The 11,220-nt window shown below is 67.2% G+C and overlaps 2 protein-coding genes across 3 annotated transcripts in view; one reads left to right on the plus strand and one right to left on the minus strand.

The window, feature by feature from the left end:
* FBXL6 (F-box and leucine rich repeat protein 6) overlaps positions 1 to 2,315 on the minus strand; it is an 8,522-nt gene extending 6,207 nt beyond the window's left edge. Inside the window, exons 1-2 of the mRNA XM_044453249.1 lie at positions 2,117 to 2,315; positions 1,514 to 1,770 (exon numbers count right to left, since the gene is read on the minus strand). Of these exons, the coding sequence (XP_044309184.1) occupies positions 1,514 to 1,770; positions 2,117 to 2,315 (456 nt within the window). The remainder of the gene's footprint in view (positions 1 to 1,513; positions 1,771 to 2,116) is intronic.
* Positions 1 to 9,862, plus strand: part of SLC52A2 (solute carrier family 52 member 2) — a 10,354-nt gene extending 492 nt beyond the window's left edge. The window contains exons 1-6 of one of the 2 annotated variants that reach the window (XM_044453322.1): positions 1,080 to 1,746; positions 2,080 to 2,220; positions 5,845 to 5,983; positions 7,348 to 8,212; positions 9,119 to 9,242; positions 9,523 to 9,862. In XM_044453322.1, the coding sequence (XP_044309257.1) occupies positions 5,854 to 5,983; positions 7,348 to 8,212; positions 9,119 to 9,242; positions 9,523 to 9,735 (1,332 nt within the window). In that variant the 5' untranslated portion in view covers positions 1,080 to 1,746; positions 2,080 to 2,220; positions 5,845 to 5,853 and the 3' untranslated portion in view covers positions 9,736 to 9,862. Of the gene's footprint in view, positions 1 to 1,079; positions 1,747 to 2,079; positions 2,221 to 5,844; positions 5,984 to 7,347; positions 8,213 to 9,118; positions 9,243 to 9,522 lie in introns of those variants that run through there. The other variant, XM_044453323.1, reaches the window with a different exon arrangement.
* The last annotated feature ends 1,358 nt before the right edge of the window (positions 9,863 to 11,220 follow it).

Genomic DNA, 11,220 nt, shown 5'->3' on the forward strand with positions numbered 1-11,220 from the left:
CCCAGCGCCGCCGGAGCGCGTGGTGAGCGAGCGAGCGAGCGAGCGAGCGGACGAGTGAGTGACCGGGGGGGGGGGGGGGGCGGGCGGCCGCCAGCGACGAGGCGGGCAGGACTTCAAAGCGGCGCCTCCGCACCGGCCCCGAGCCCGCTGGCCACGCCGCCTGCGTCGCACCGCTGGCGCGCGGAAGACGGCTCGGGGCTGCTGCCCGCACGCCCGGGGCCCGCGCCCGCCCCGCAGCCGTGGCCGCCCGGCAGCGTCGCGCCTCGGGGCCGGGGGCCCTCGACGTGCCAGCCGGGTGCTTGGGAAGCGGCGCCCCTCGCGGCCGACGCCCACGAAAGCCCGGGGATGCGCCTGCCCCGCGCCCGCTTCTGCTGCCCCACGTGTGTCGCCCTTGGTTTTGCCAGGCGGCGCTGACCTCTGCCTTGCGAGGAGGAGGCGGAACCGCCGGCTTCCCGGGATCCCCGCGGCCCTCCAGGTAGTGGCGCCCGCCGCTGTCCCTGCGAGCCCCCGGGTGGCTTGTCCCCCGTGCCAGAAGCCCCCCCCCCCGCTTGCTACGCGAGGCCCGTGGCCCCTGAATATTCGGAGGGGCTCCTGGCGCCCTTCACACACCCGGGCGCAGGGTGATCTTCGCTGAGCTGAGCTGCGCTGCCCCGGCGGTGCGGGCCTCCCTCCTGGGGGAGCTGCTCCAGCCCTGGCGCCCCAGCTCCGCCTGCTCTATGCTGGCCCGCCTCGATTCGCTACACGCGCGTCGTCCACGTGTGGCCAGGCCAGGTATTTGCTTCGAGGTGGTAAGAGGCTGGCCGTCATTTCCTAATTGCGCCTAATGTGAACTTTGCTTTCCATCCAGACTGGGTTGGCATTTTCATCACTCAGTGCCAATTAGGGTCTTTGCCCCAACGGGCATCACTTTATTTATTCATTTATTTATTTCGAACACACATATGCCGTTCCATTCGCAAAAGCCTCTGTGCAGATTCCGCTACAAATAAATAATGATACAAATACATAAAAAACACTGGAGACATCCCGGCATAAATATAAAATCAATAAATAAATTCAACAATTAAAATGACGTTTAAATAAAAAGGTCTTGGCCTGGTGCCAAAAAGCAAAGAATGTCGGCGCCAGGCGGACCTCTCTGGGGAGCGCATTCCATAGGTGGGGCGCCTATGGACAATGGAATGACAAGAAACGGAACTTGACGTTTCCTGACGTTTCTTGTCATTCCGTTGTCCGTTCCCCCAGTTTGGAGAGTCCTTTTGGAACATGCCTTTTCACAAGCCTAAACATTGTGCAGTCCTTTGCCTCCTCAGCCCCCCCCCCCCGCCCCCCGTGCACCCCAACTGCAGTTAACTGATACGGGAGCTGAAGACGCATGGCTGGAAGAGCCATTCAGGAGGACGAGCTGCACCTTCCCCACCATCATGGGAACTGCCCATTCCAGTTGCCCGCTGTTCCTGCTCCTTCAAGGATTAACCACTCCCTGGAGAAACCGGCCTTTTATCTTTCGTACCATGGATAAAAGGTTGCACCACCTTATCTCTGAAGTGCTGTTGGCTGTGCTGCTGTAAATGTGGGTGCTCTCATGGTTCAGGAGCTGTTTGGAGGCGCGCTCGGCTGGCGCTGTAAATGACAATGAGTAACTGGAAGTCTGAAGGGCGAAGGCGGCACTGACGGCCACCGAGACACCGGGAAACGCCGCAGAGGCAGCAGCCGCCGCTGTCCGCCTCAGGACAGGCCAGTGAGGTCCGCCACGCTCCCATTTAGGTGCTGAGGCAGCAGAGAGAAGGGGGTAGATGAGTCCCTGCCCTGAGGAGAGCAAGCTGCGTGGAGAAGCCCCCAGGGGATCTGGGGAAGAGGGAGACTTCCCCAGGAGGTCAGGGGGGCCAGGGAGGTGAGGGGGGGCGAGCAGCACGGCAGAGAAAGCGAGCGCGCCTGACGGTCAGTCCAGCCTTTAAGGTGCGGCTTGCAAAATGGTTGGCCAGAGGCCCGTGCAGGGATCTCGCTGGCCGGGCAGCTTCTGTTCCAGCAGCCCGTGCCGGCTTTTCAGGCAGCTGCTGATGGGACTTGTGCTTTCAGGATCCTGGAAAGGCCCTCTTGATGCGGCCGCTGGCACCTGATGCTCCCGGGGCATCCGGCGGTGCCTTGTGCCTGGCTGCCCGGTAATCTGCTGCGGGCTCCGTGGCTGCCCCGAAGAGGCTGCCCCTGAACTGGCAGAAGGTAAGAGCTGGCGGGGGAGCGGCGCTGGCCTGTTCTCCTTGTGTTGCCTCGAGCGTTGTCGTTGCTGTGTGCCGTCCGGTGTGCGAGAACCCCATGAGTAAGGCCCTCCCAGTGTCGCGTCCACAACAGCCCCGCGCGGCACCTGGCCATTCAAGGCTGTGCCTGCCTTTTCCATGTGTGGCCGTCCTCTTCTGCTTTCGCCTTTCCCGGCACGGTTGCCTTTTCCAGGGAATTTCCCCTCATGATGTGCCCAAAATACAGCAGCTTCACTTGTGTAATTCTTACTTCAAAGGAAAGCCCTTCCCTGACTCGATCTGGGACGCCCTTGCCCCTCTTTCTGTCATCCCAAGGTCTCCTCTCTGGCTCCATGTTTTCAGTGCACCCCTTTTCTTCCTGCCAGCTTGCTTCATGGTGCAGCTTCCACACCCGTCTGCGGTGATCCAGAGTGCAAAAGTGTCGGTAGTCTTGGCCCCGCGTCTCCAGAGAAACTTCCTTCTACTCGAGGAACTTTTCTAGTTCCCTTTCCAAATCTTAGCCTTATTTCAATTTCTGGCTGCAGGCTGCATTTGAATTGATGGCTGAACCAAAGTATGCGAAATCTTTCACAATTTCAGTTCTTTCATCATTAACAGTAAAGTTGCGCAATTCTTCTGCAGTCAGGGTTTTAGCTTGAATACTTGCGCTCGGGAGTAAATCGGGCAGGCCGGTGTTGCTCAGCTGTCTCGAGGAAGCTCAGTCCCCGAAGGGGCAGAAAGGAGATGGGAAAAGGCTGAAGGGGAGGGACGTCTGGCTGGGCTGGGCTGGGCTGGGCTCGGCTCTGGCAGGAAGCGACTGTGCCGCTCTGGAACGGGCTGTGCTCCCAGTTCTGGTCGGCCGCGGGCAGAGGAAGCCAGTGGCGGCCAGCCGGCGCCTCGCCCCCCTCCCGCAGAACGCGGGCCTGATCTGGAGGAAGCCCTCGGGCGCTGGTTCCCGGCACGGGGGGCTGCCCGCTCTGCTCGCGGAGGCCAGCCCGCGGCCCTGTGCGTGTCCGGGCGGCAGGCGGGAGCGCTGGCTGTTGGCCAGCGCAGGAAGGGTGCGCTGCTGCGGCACGTACCAGGCATCTGAGGCGGCGGGAGGGATTAGTTCCGGAGACGGGGAAAATCCCATGCGTCGGCCGCATCGATAGATGGTGCTGTTGGCCCCGCCAGCCCTGGCGCAGAACAGGGATTTTTCCCGGGTTGCAACAGGGCCGGTCTGGACGCTTCCATTTACGTGTGGGGCAGCAGAAACGGCCGCCTGGTGGTGAGAGGGGGCCGCACCTCCGCGGCGCACGTGGAGAAGTCTGCTCCGACGGGAAAGCCCCTCCTGGCCCAGGCATGCTGGCAGCCTCAGGAGCTTTTCTGCCGAGACACGCCAGGGAGTGTGCCAGGAACGCACACCCAGGGAGGACTCGGGAGGCCTCTCTCGGGTTGGGTTGTGTGGCAGTCGGCAGTCGATGCCGTCGTTGCTGTGCGGGAGGAGGGCCGGGGGGAGCCTCGTGCCCCATCGCCGCCTCCAGGTTGCGCCAGCTGCCTGAGCGATCGGCAAAGGAAGAGCGGCAAGGTGAGTGTCCAGCTCTGCTGGGGCAGTGGAGGTGCCTGGCACCCCCCGGATGGGCTGGGAGCCCTCCGCTGCCTTCTGGGGCTCCGCTGGAGGGGCCCGGCTGTCGGGGACGAAGCCAGAGCCCCGGGGAGGCTGCGCCTGGTGCCTCCAGAGACGGATCCTCGGGGAAAGTTGGCTGGACGGCATCGGTGGCGCGGGCCGCACACCCAAGCGCGGTGCTTCGACGCGCAGGTCAAATCCTGACGCACATCGAGTGAGCTCTGTTGTAAATCACGTCTGGAGGGCTCCAGGTTGGAGAAGGCCTGTCTTTGGAGGTTAAGGGAAGATGAAAGGGCAGGTGGTGAAATTTGGGGGTTTGCAGGTGAAATCCAGGGACAGGGAGAGAAATGTCAGGGTCGTGGGTAAGGAAGGCACACCAGGGAGGTGAAGGCATCACGCACTGGGCTGGGGCCTCGCTGTGCGCATGCTTTGCCCGGATCCCGCTGCTGTCTTCTCCGCCTTCCTTGGCTGAAGTGGAAGTGGCTCCTCGGGAACAAGACCAGCGTGGCAAAACAGCCCTGGAGCGTTTCATGAGAGGAGACGGCGAGGGCAGCGGGCAGCCTGGGAAACCCGCAGCCCCCCGCCCCCCGCGTCCACCTGCTGCGCCGCTGTCCTTCGGTCTCCGTGCAGATAAGATACGCCAGGCAGCCAGGGGGCCTCTCCTCCCTTCCGCACCTTTCTTGCCACTGGGGGGCTTGGGCTCCCCTTTGAGCGGTTGATCCAGCCTCCTGCCAGCCCAGCGGAACAACAAAGGGACCTTTTCCAGGGAGCAGGAAAGAAGCAAAGCCGGGGCGGAAGGGCCGAGTTCCCAGAGCGTCTCCCAGCCAGACCGGTGCCTCTGCCGCCGTGGGTGGCAGGCTGGCCTTCTCTGCGGCAGCTTCTTTGACAGCCTGGCCCCGCTCTTTCTCCCAAGGACTCCCCAGTCCTCATTTCTGCCGTGACCGGTTTCCTCAAACGCAGCTCATGCCTCGCAGCCTTCCCCAAGCCCCGTGCATGAGTGTGGGCATCTGACGCCCCCGTGCCAGCCCCTCGCGCGTGCCCGGCTTCGCTTGCCTGCCCCTCACATTTGCAGGCGTGGCGCCGTCTCTCGATGCCTCCCTCCTCCCTCACTGGCGCTGTGACCACATCGTGCCGCTCCGGTTCCTCTCGCTCTCACGTTCTGCCGTCCTCCAGCTTCTCTCCCGTCCTCCAAGCGCTGGGCTCCCTCTTGGGGAGGCTGCTGCAGCTTCTCCCTCCTCCGTTTCCCCTCCTGGCCGCTCCTCTGCCAGAACCCCTTGCCCGCCGTGCTGCACCTGCCCGCATCTCCTCCGGCAAGCTCCCCACCTTCCCCAGCCCCCTCCTCACGCGGGCAGGCCTCCTCTGCCGCCGCCTCCCACCCTGGTTGCCGCAAGGCATCGAAGGGGGCAGCTGGGCAGCTGCTCCTGCCCTGGGATCATTGCGCCCGAGCCAGAAAGCCGCCACTGCAAGCCAGCGTGCCCACGCAGGCACATGGGAGGGCATGCCAGCCGCAGGGCAGGCTGGGCCGTGCTCCAGTCGCCTCGCTCCAGGTGCTTTTCGGCTCCGAGGGGAGGGGAGGGGAGGGGAGGGGAGGGGGTGCCGCTTGGACTCAGCCGCCCCTGCGTAGGCTGGCTTCCTCTCGGGCCTGGCTTCCTTTTCTTACCGACTCCTGCTGTGCTGTGCTGTGCTGTGGGTTGTTTGCACGGCGGTGGCGACATAAAGGAGCTGGCTAGGCAGAGAGCCGGCTCTCCGGGAAGGTCTTCCTGCCCTCCCTGCCCCGAGCAGCAGCAGCGGCAGCGGCAGGGATGGGCGGGAGGTGCGCCTGGCTGGGGCTTGTGTTCCCCGTCGTGGAGCAGGAGCGGGGCTGCTGGGGGTGGGAGTGCCGCGGCTTCCCAGCCCGGAGCCCGAGGGTGGCAAGTGGAAAAGCACCGTCGGCGCGCCAGGCAAAGCTGCTTGTTCGAAGTGGCAGTGGCACTCGCTGGTTCTCCTCCTTCCCGTCTCCCCCAGGCAAAGAAGATGGCTGCCTCCCTGGGCAGCACAACCGTGGTCACCCACGTTCTCGTGGCCCTCTTCGGGATGGGCTCCTGGGTCTCCGTCAACTCCCTGTGGGTGGAGCTGCCCGTGGTGGTGAAGATGCTGCCGGAAGGTGAGGAGCGGGGCCAGGGCGCCTGCCGGCCCCCGTGGCGCAGGGGAGGGGCCTCGTGGCAGGCATGCGCCGGCCCGGCCGGTTGGGAAGGGCGGGAGCGCGGGCGGGAGCGCTCCTCGGGTGCAGCCCGCTCCTGAGCGCCCCAGGCCGGGTTGCCCCGGCAGTCCCGAGCCAGGGCGCCATGCCGGGGGCCCTTCTCCCAGTGTGGGGAGCGCCCTTTGCTGGGGGTGCCCGAGCCCCTGAAAGGAGGGGCACGGAGGGGCTGCCCAATGGATGCCGCCCCTCTTGGGAGGGGCCAGGACCCACGGTTTGCTCATGCAGGCTTCCCTCTACCCCAGACCGGCTCCCACCCTCCTGCTTCATTTTGCCCCCACAACACCCCTGCGAGGTCAGCCAGGCTGAGCGTGACTGGCCCTGAATCACCCATTGAGCTTCACGACCATGCCGGAAACGCCTGTGGCGGAGGCAGCGGCTGGCCCTCCGCCCCAGAGCTGTGGGGGTTAGCAGCCCCTTTCCCTCCTGCCTCAGCCTTTTAGAAGCCCCCGTCGCCAGCGGCACACACCTGAGCGGGCGCAGGTGCAGGATAGGCCAGGAGGGTCCGGGCAGGCCAGTGGGGCCACCTGGCCCGAGAGCAGCGGTTGCGGAGGCTCCCGCCCCTGCTTTGGCGGCCGCGCGTGCCCCGGGGCGCGCAGGCGAGGGCCCTGCCTCCCACGGGGTCCTCGGCTTGCAGGCCCTCGGTGGCCGCAAGGCTCTCCAGCCGCTGCGAGACTCCAGGAAGTGCTGGCGGGGGGGGGGGCGGGGGACTCCTTGGGGTCTCCAGGGGCAGAGCACCAGGAGGAGTCGCAGTTCCTGTGGAGGGGGAGCATGAAAATGAGCGGGGCCACGGATGGGAGAGCCGAGGAGGGAGGCCACGTGGGCGGCCCCACATGCTGCGGGGCGGCAGGGAAGGGAGTGTCTCCTGCCTAGCGCAGACGGCGTGGCTGCTGCCGCCAGCCAAGTGGCTGGGGGTATCCAGCAGCTCGGTCTCCAGCCACCCCTCATGGTGGTGGGTCATGTGGCGGCCCCGGGAGGAAGCCCCCCGGCAGCTCAGCGGTACCCGTCTCTGCAAGCAGGCAGCGCTGGGCCGCCTGCCGGAATGGTCGATTCTGGCAGCGGCTGCACAGGGGCAGGTGCGCTGGGGGGGCGGAGGCGTCTGGGGGCTCGGAGGAGACGGGCCGGGAGCAGCCCCGTGTGGGCCCTGCCGGAACCTCACTTGGGGGGAGAGGAGGGGCTCTCGGGCCGCGTGTCCTGCAACGGCAGGGGCTGGGCCTGGTGCCTCCGTGGGTCCTCGGCCTGAGCAGCCCGGCACGCTCTGCTCTCTGCAGGCTGGAACCTGCCCGCCTACCTGTCCGTGCTCATCGCCCTGGGAAACATCGGCCCCGTGAGCGTGACGCTGGCGCACCACTTCGCCCCCGGGCGGCTGAGGGAGCGCTGGCTGATCCACGCCATCCAGGGCCTGGCCGTGGGGGCCGCCCTGCTCCTGGCCCTCTTCTGGGACCGCACGGCCGTGGTGGCCGGTGAGCCGCACAGCGTCGGCTTCCTGGCCCTGGCCTTCGTGCTGGCGCTGGGCTGCTGCACCTCCAACGTCTCCTTCCTGCCCTTCATGTACCAGTTCCCGCCGCTGTTCATCCGCACCTTCTTCGTCGGGCAGGGCCTCAGCGCCCTCCTCCCCTGCGTGCTCGCCCTGGGCCAGGGCGTGGGGCAGCTGGAGTGCCTCAACGGCACCCAGCCCCACTACCCGGAGGAGAACTTCTCGGCCACCGCCTACTTCTGGCTGCTGCTGGCCCTGCTGGCCGTCTCGGCCCTGGCCTTCCTGGCGCTGGCGCTCTGGCACCGCCCCAGCGCCGCCCCGGAGGAGAGGCGCCCCTCCAAGGACGGCGTGGAGTCCGAGGAGTCCTTCCCACTGCAAGTGGACGGCGGGCCCTCGCCCGACCCCTCCGCGGAGACCGTCGCTGCCGGAGAGCGTGCCGGGCCGCCGGCCGCCGCCGCCGCCCCGTCCTTCTGGACCAGGAGGAACGCCGGGCTGCTGGCGCTGCTGGGGCTGTCCAACGCCCTGACCAACGGGGTGCTGCCCGCCGTGCAGAGCTACTCCTGCCTGCCCTACGGGGACCTGGCCTACCACCTCTCCGTGGTGCTGAGCAACATCGCCAACCCCGTGGCCTGCCTCGTGGCCATGTTCCTGCTGTGCAGGTGGGTGGGGGCAGGGCCGCCCGCCACATGCTCGGCCTCGCCCGCGGGGCACTGGCCGGGCACCCCGCGACCACCCGTGCGCCTGGGAGGGCCCCCGGGGTGCGGGCGCTGCCGGCGGGCTGCCAGTGGCGCACGGTGCCCTCCCGCCCCCTCCCGCCACGCCTGGCACTCCCGCTTCTCGGGTGCCACGCCGGCGGCCACGCCGGCTCTCACGCGGCCCTGTGGAGCCGCATTATAATGGGCCCCGGAGCTTTCGAGGTGTGGAAGGCACAGTGGGCGGGAGGCGGGCGGCCTGACCTGTCCCCACCGCCCCGCAGCCAAAGCCAGGCGGTCGGCTTGGCAGTCAGGCCCACCAGTTCCCCCCGGCCGGGGCTCGTCTGGGCCGGGGCTCGAATGTGGAGCCGGGCATCTGACGCAGAGCCGAGCGCTCCCTCGCCCTCCCCCCGCAGCCCATCTGCCCACAGCCGCTTTCACAAAAGAAAGCCCCACAGATGGGGGCCCCAAGCGGCCCCCGGGACCCTGCCCGGCCTCGGCAGGCGCAGTGCAGGCGCAGGCAGCGGGGCCGGGCAGGCCTGCCCCCCTGGTGCGGCTGCTCTGCTTGGCCACACGGGGGCAGCACACCGCCGTGTTCCCGTGGGAGCGGGGCCTCCCGGCCTCGCTGCAGAGGCGGCTCTGCTGCTCCCCGGAGGGGCATCGGGATGCAGGCAGGGCCCCGGGGCCGGGCCGCATCGGGCCCCTGAGCTCCTCTCTGCCCGGGGCCGGTCTTCCCCAGCCAGCCCACTCCCAGTCGCCCAAGGGCGGTCCGTGGGGAGGATGCAGGCAAGGACCCTCCCCACCAGCTCCCACCCCAGCAGCTCCGCGGGGGGATCGGCAGTGCGGGTGACCACCGGCTCGCCTCTCCCCCAGGTCACTGCTGGCCCTGAGTGCTCTCTCCGCCGTGGCCTGCGTGTTCGGGGCCTACCTCATGGGGCTGGCGGCCCTCAGCCCGTGCCCCCCGCTGGTCGGCACCACTGCCGGCATCGCCCTGGTGGTAAGTATGGCAGCAGCTCCCACCGGGTTGCCTGACCGGGGCCTCGGCAGCATCCTGGCGGGGCCGGGGGCGGGGGGCCAGCACGCTGCCGTGCCCTCCTGCTCCTGGCCGGCCCCAGATGAGCTGCCGGCTCGTGCTCGGGGGCTTGGCTGCAGGTGCTGCCGCAACCCTTGGATGGGGCTCGGCCCTGTGAGGCCGCCACGATGGGGGCCGGGGGGGCGGGGAACCGCCTGGGGCTCCCTGCGTGGGCACTGAGGCCGTGTGCGCCTTTCCTCGGCAGGTGCTCTCCTGGGTCGTGTTCCTGGGCCTCTTCTCCTACCTGAAGGTGGTGGTGGGCAGCCTGCTGCACGAGGCCGGGCACAGCGCCCTGGTCTGGTGTGGGGCCGTCATCCAGGCTGGCTCGCTGGTGGGGGCCCTCTGCATGTTCCCCCTCACCAGCATATACCAGCTTTTCCACAGAGGAGTCGACTGCAGGGACAACTGCGTGGCGTGAGCTCCCGGGCCTGGAGGGGCCCCGCCAGCCGAGGCCTCTGGAGCTCCTGGCCCCCGGGCAGGGCCTCCGGCACAGGCGATCCAGCTGGCCTCCGCACAGGGGGTGCCCGTGCCCGCGAGGGGCCCTGCCCTTCTGCGCAGCCAGCTGCCCGGACCGCTGGCCTGGAAGAGGAGGGGGTCCCCGGCTCCTCCCCCCATACAGCTGCCCACCTGCTCTCAGGAGCCGCCTGCCGAGCCCCGCGCTCCTCCCCCGGAAGCTCAGGCCCGCCTGGTGCTTTTGCCCCAGCGAGGGTGGGCCGGCGCCTGCGGCCATGCCGAGCCCGTTGGAGGCCAGGCCTGGTCGTGCCTTCGCAGCGCTGCCCGGCCGCCTGCCTGAGGAAGGACCACTTGCGAGCACTTGGACCCCCTGGCAGGGTGGGCTCCTCTCCAGGAATACCCGCCGGGGGAGTGCATCGCCCCAGCAGCACTCTCTGTGGAGGGGCCCCTGCAACTCAGGGGCCGAGTGGGGGCACTGCCCCAGCCCGTCTCCCATCCCTGCCCGCTCTCGGGCCCGAGACCAAAGCTGCCTTCTCTGAGATTCCCTCCCTTCTCTGCACTTGCCCCCTCCCTGTTGGGAATCCCGACAGAACGGCAGAAATAATTTGCAGCCACCAAAAGGATGAAGACGGAAGCGACTGCACTGAGGCCCTGAGCACCGCCAGGTGCGACATTGCGAGCCGCGGCAGCAGGGCCAGGCCAGGAAAGGGCATTAACAGAAATAAACTTTTTTTTTTGAGACTTCTGCTCGCTTACGTGATTTCTCATCTGTAGCTCCTGCCTGGCGGCCTTACAATAGTCAATGTTTTTTATGTAAAATAGGCCCTGGTGTGGTGGAACAGCCACAGGGGACCTTCCTGGGTCTGATGCCCAGTCAGAGGCCGGGGCAGTGGGGGGGAGTGCTTAGAGCTGGGCCCTGCACCCCCAGGAGAAATGGGCCCGCTCTTGGCTAGGCACACCACTCGCCAAACCCACCAGGCTGAGCTGTTGAGATGCTGCCCAGGCAGAGTGACCCGGGGGACGGGCGGGTGGGTGTCACAGCTGTGCCCCCTGAGCCGATCCCAGTGCCGTGGCGTTGTGTGCCGCCCTGGTGTCCACGGACCGTTTCACCCACTGGGCTCATGGCAGGTGCCACCGGTAAGGCGTGGCTGCAGCCAGGGCCATCCTGGGCCACCTGCACCTGGACATGCCACTGGGCCACTTTGCTTGGAGCCAATGCCCAGACTCCGCCTATGAGGGTCAAGGGAAAAGGGCTTGCTTTTCTCCCCAAAAATCGTCTTGGGGAGATTCTTCACTGGGCTCCTTTGTGCTCCCAGTTTCTTGGCTCTGAGGGCCTCGAGCTGCACCGGGGCGCCTGATCTTAAGAGCTTCGTTTGTTGTGTGTCTCACGGCCCAAGAGCCCCATCGGGCAACAGACGAGCCTCATTGGCCAGAATGCCAGGAGTGGCCG

The sequence above is a fragment of the Varanus komodoensis genome, unplaced genomic scaffold (genome assembly GCF_004798865.1).
Source record: "Varanus komodoensis strain SLA01 unplaced genomic scaffold, ASM479886v1 scaffold78, whole genome shotgun sequence".
In the NCBI taxonomy this organism is placed as follows: Eukaryota; Metazoa; Chordata; class Lepidosauria; order Squamata; family Varanidae; genus Varanus; species Varanus komodoensis.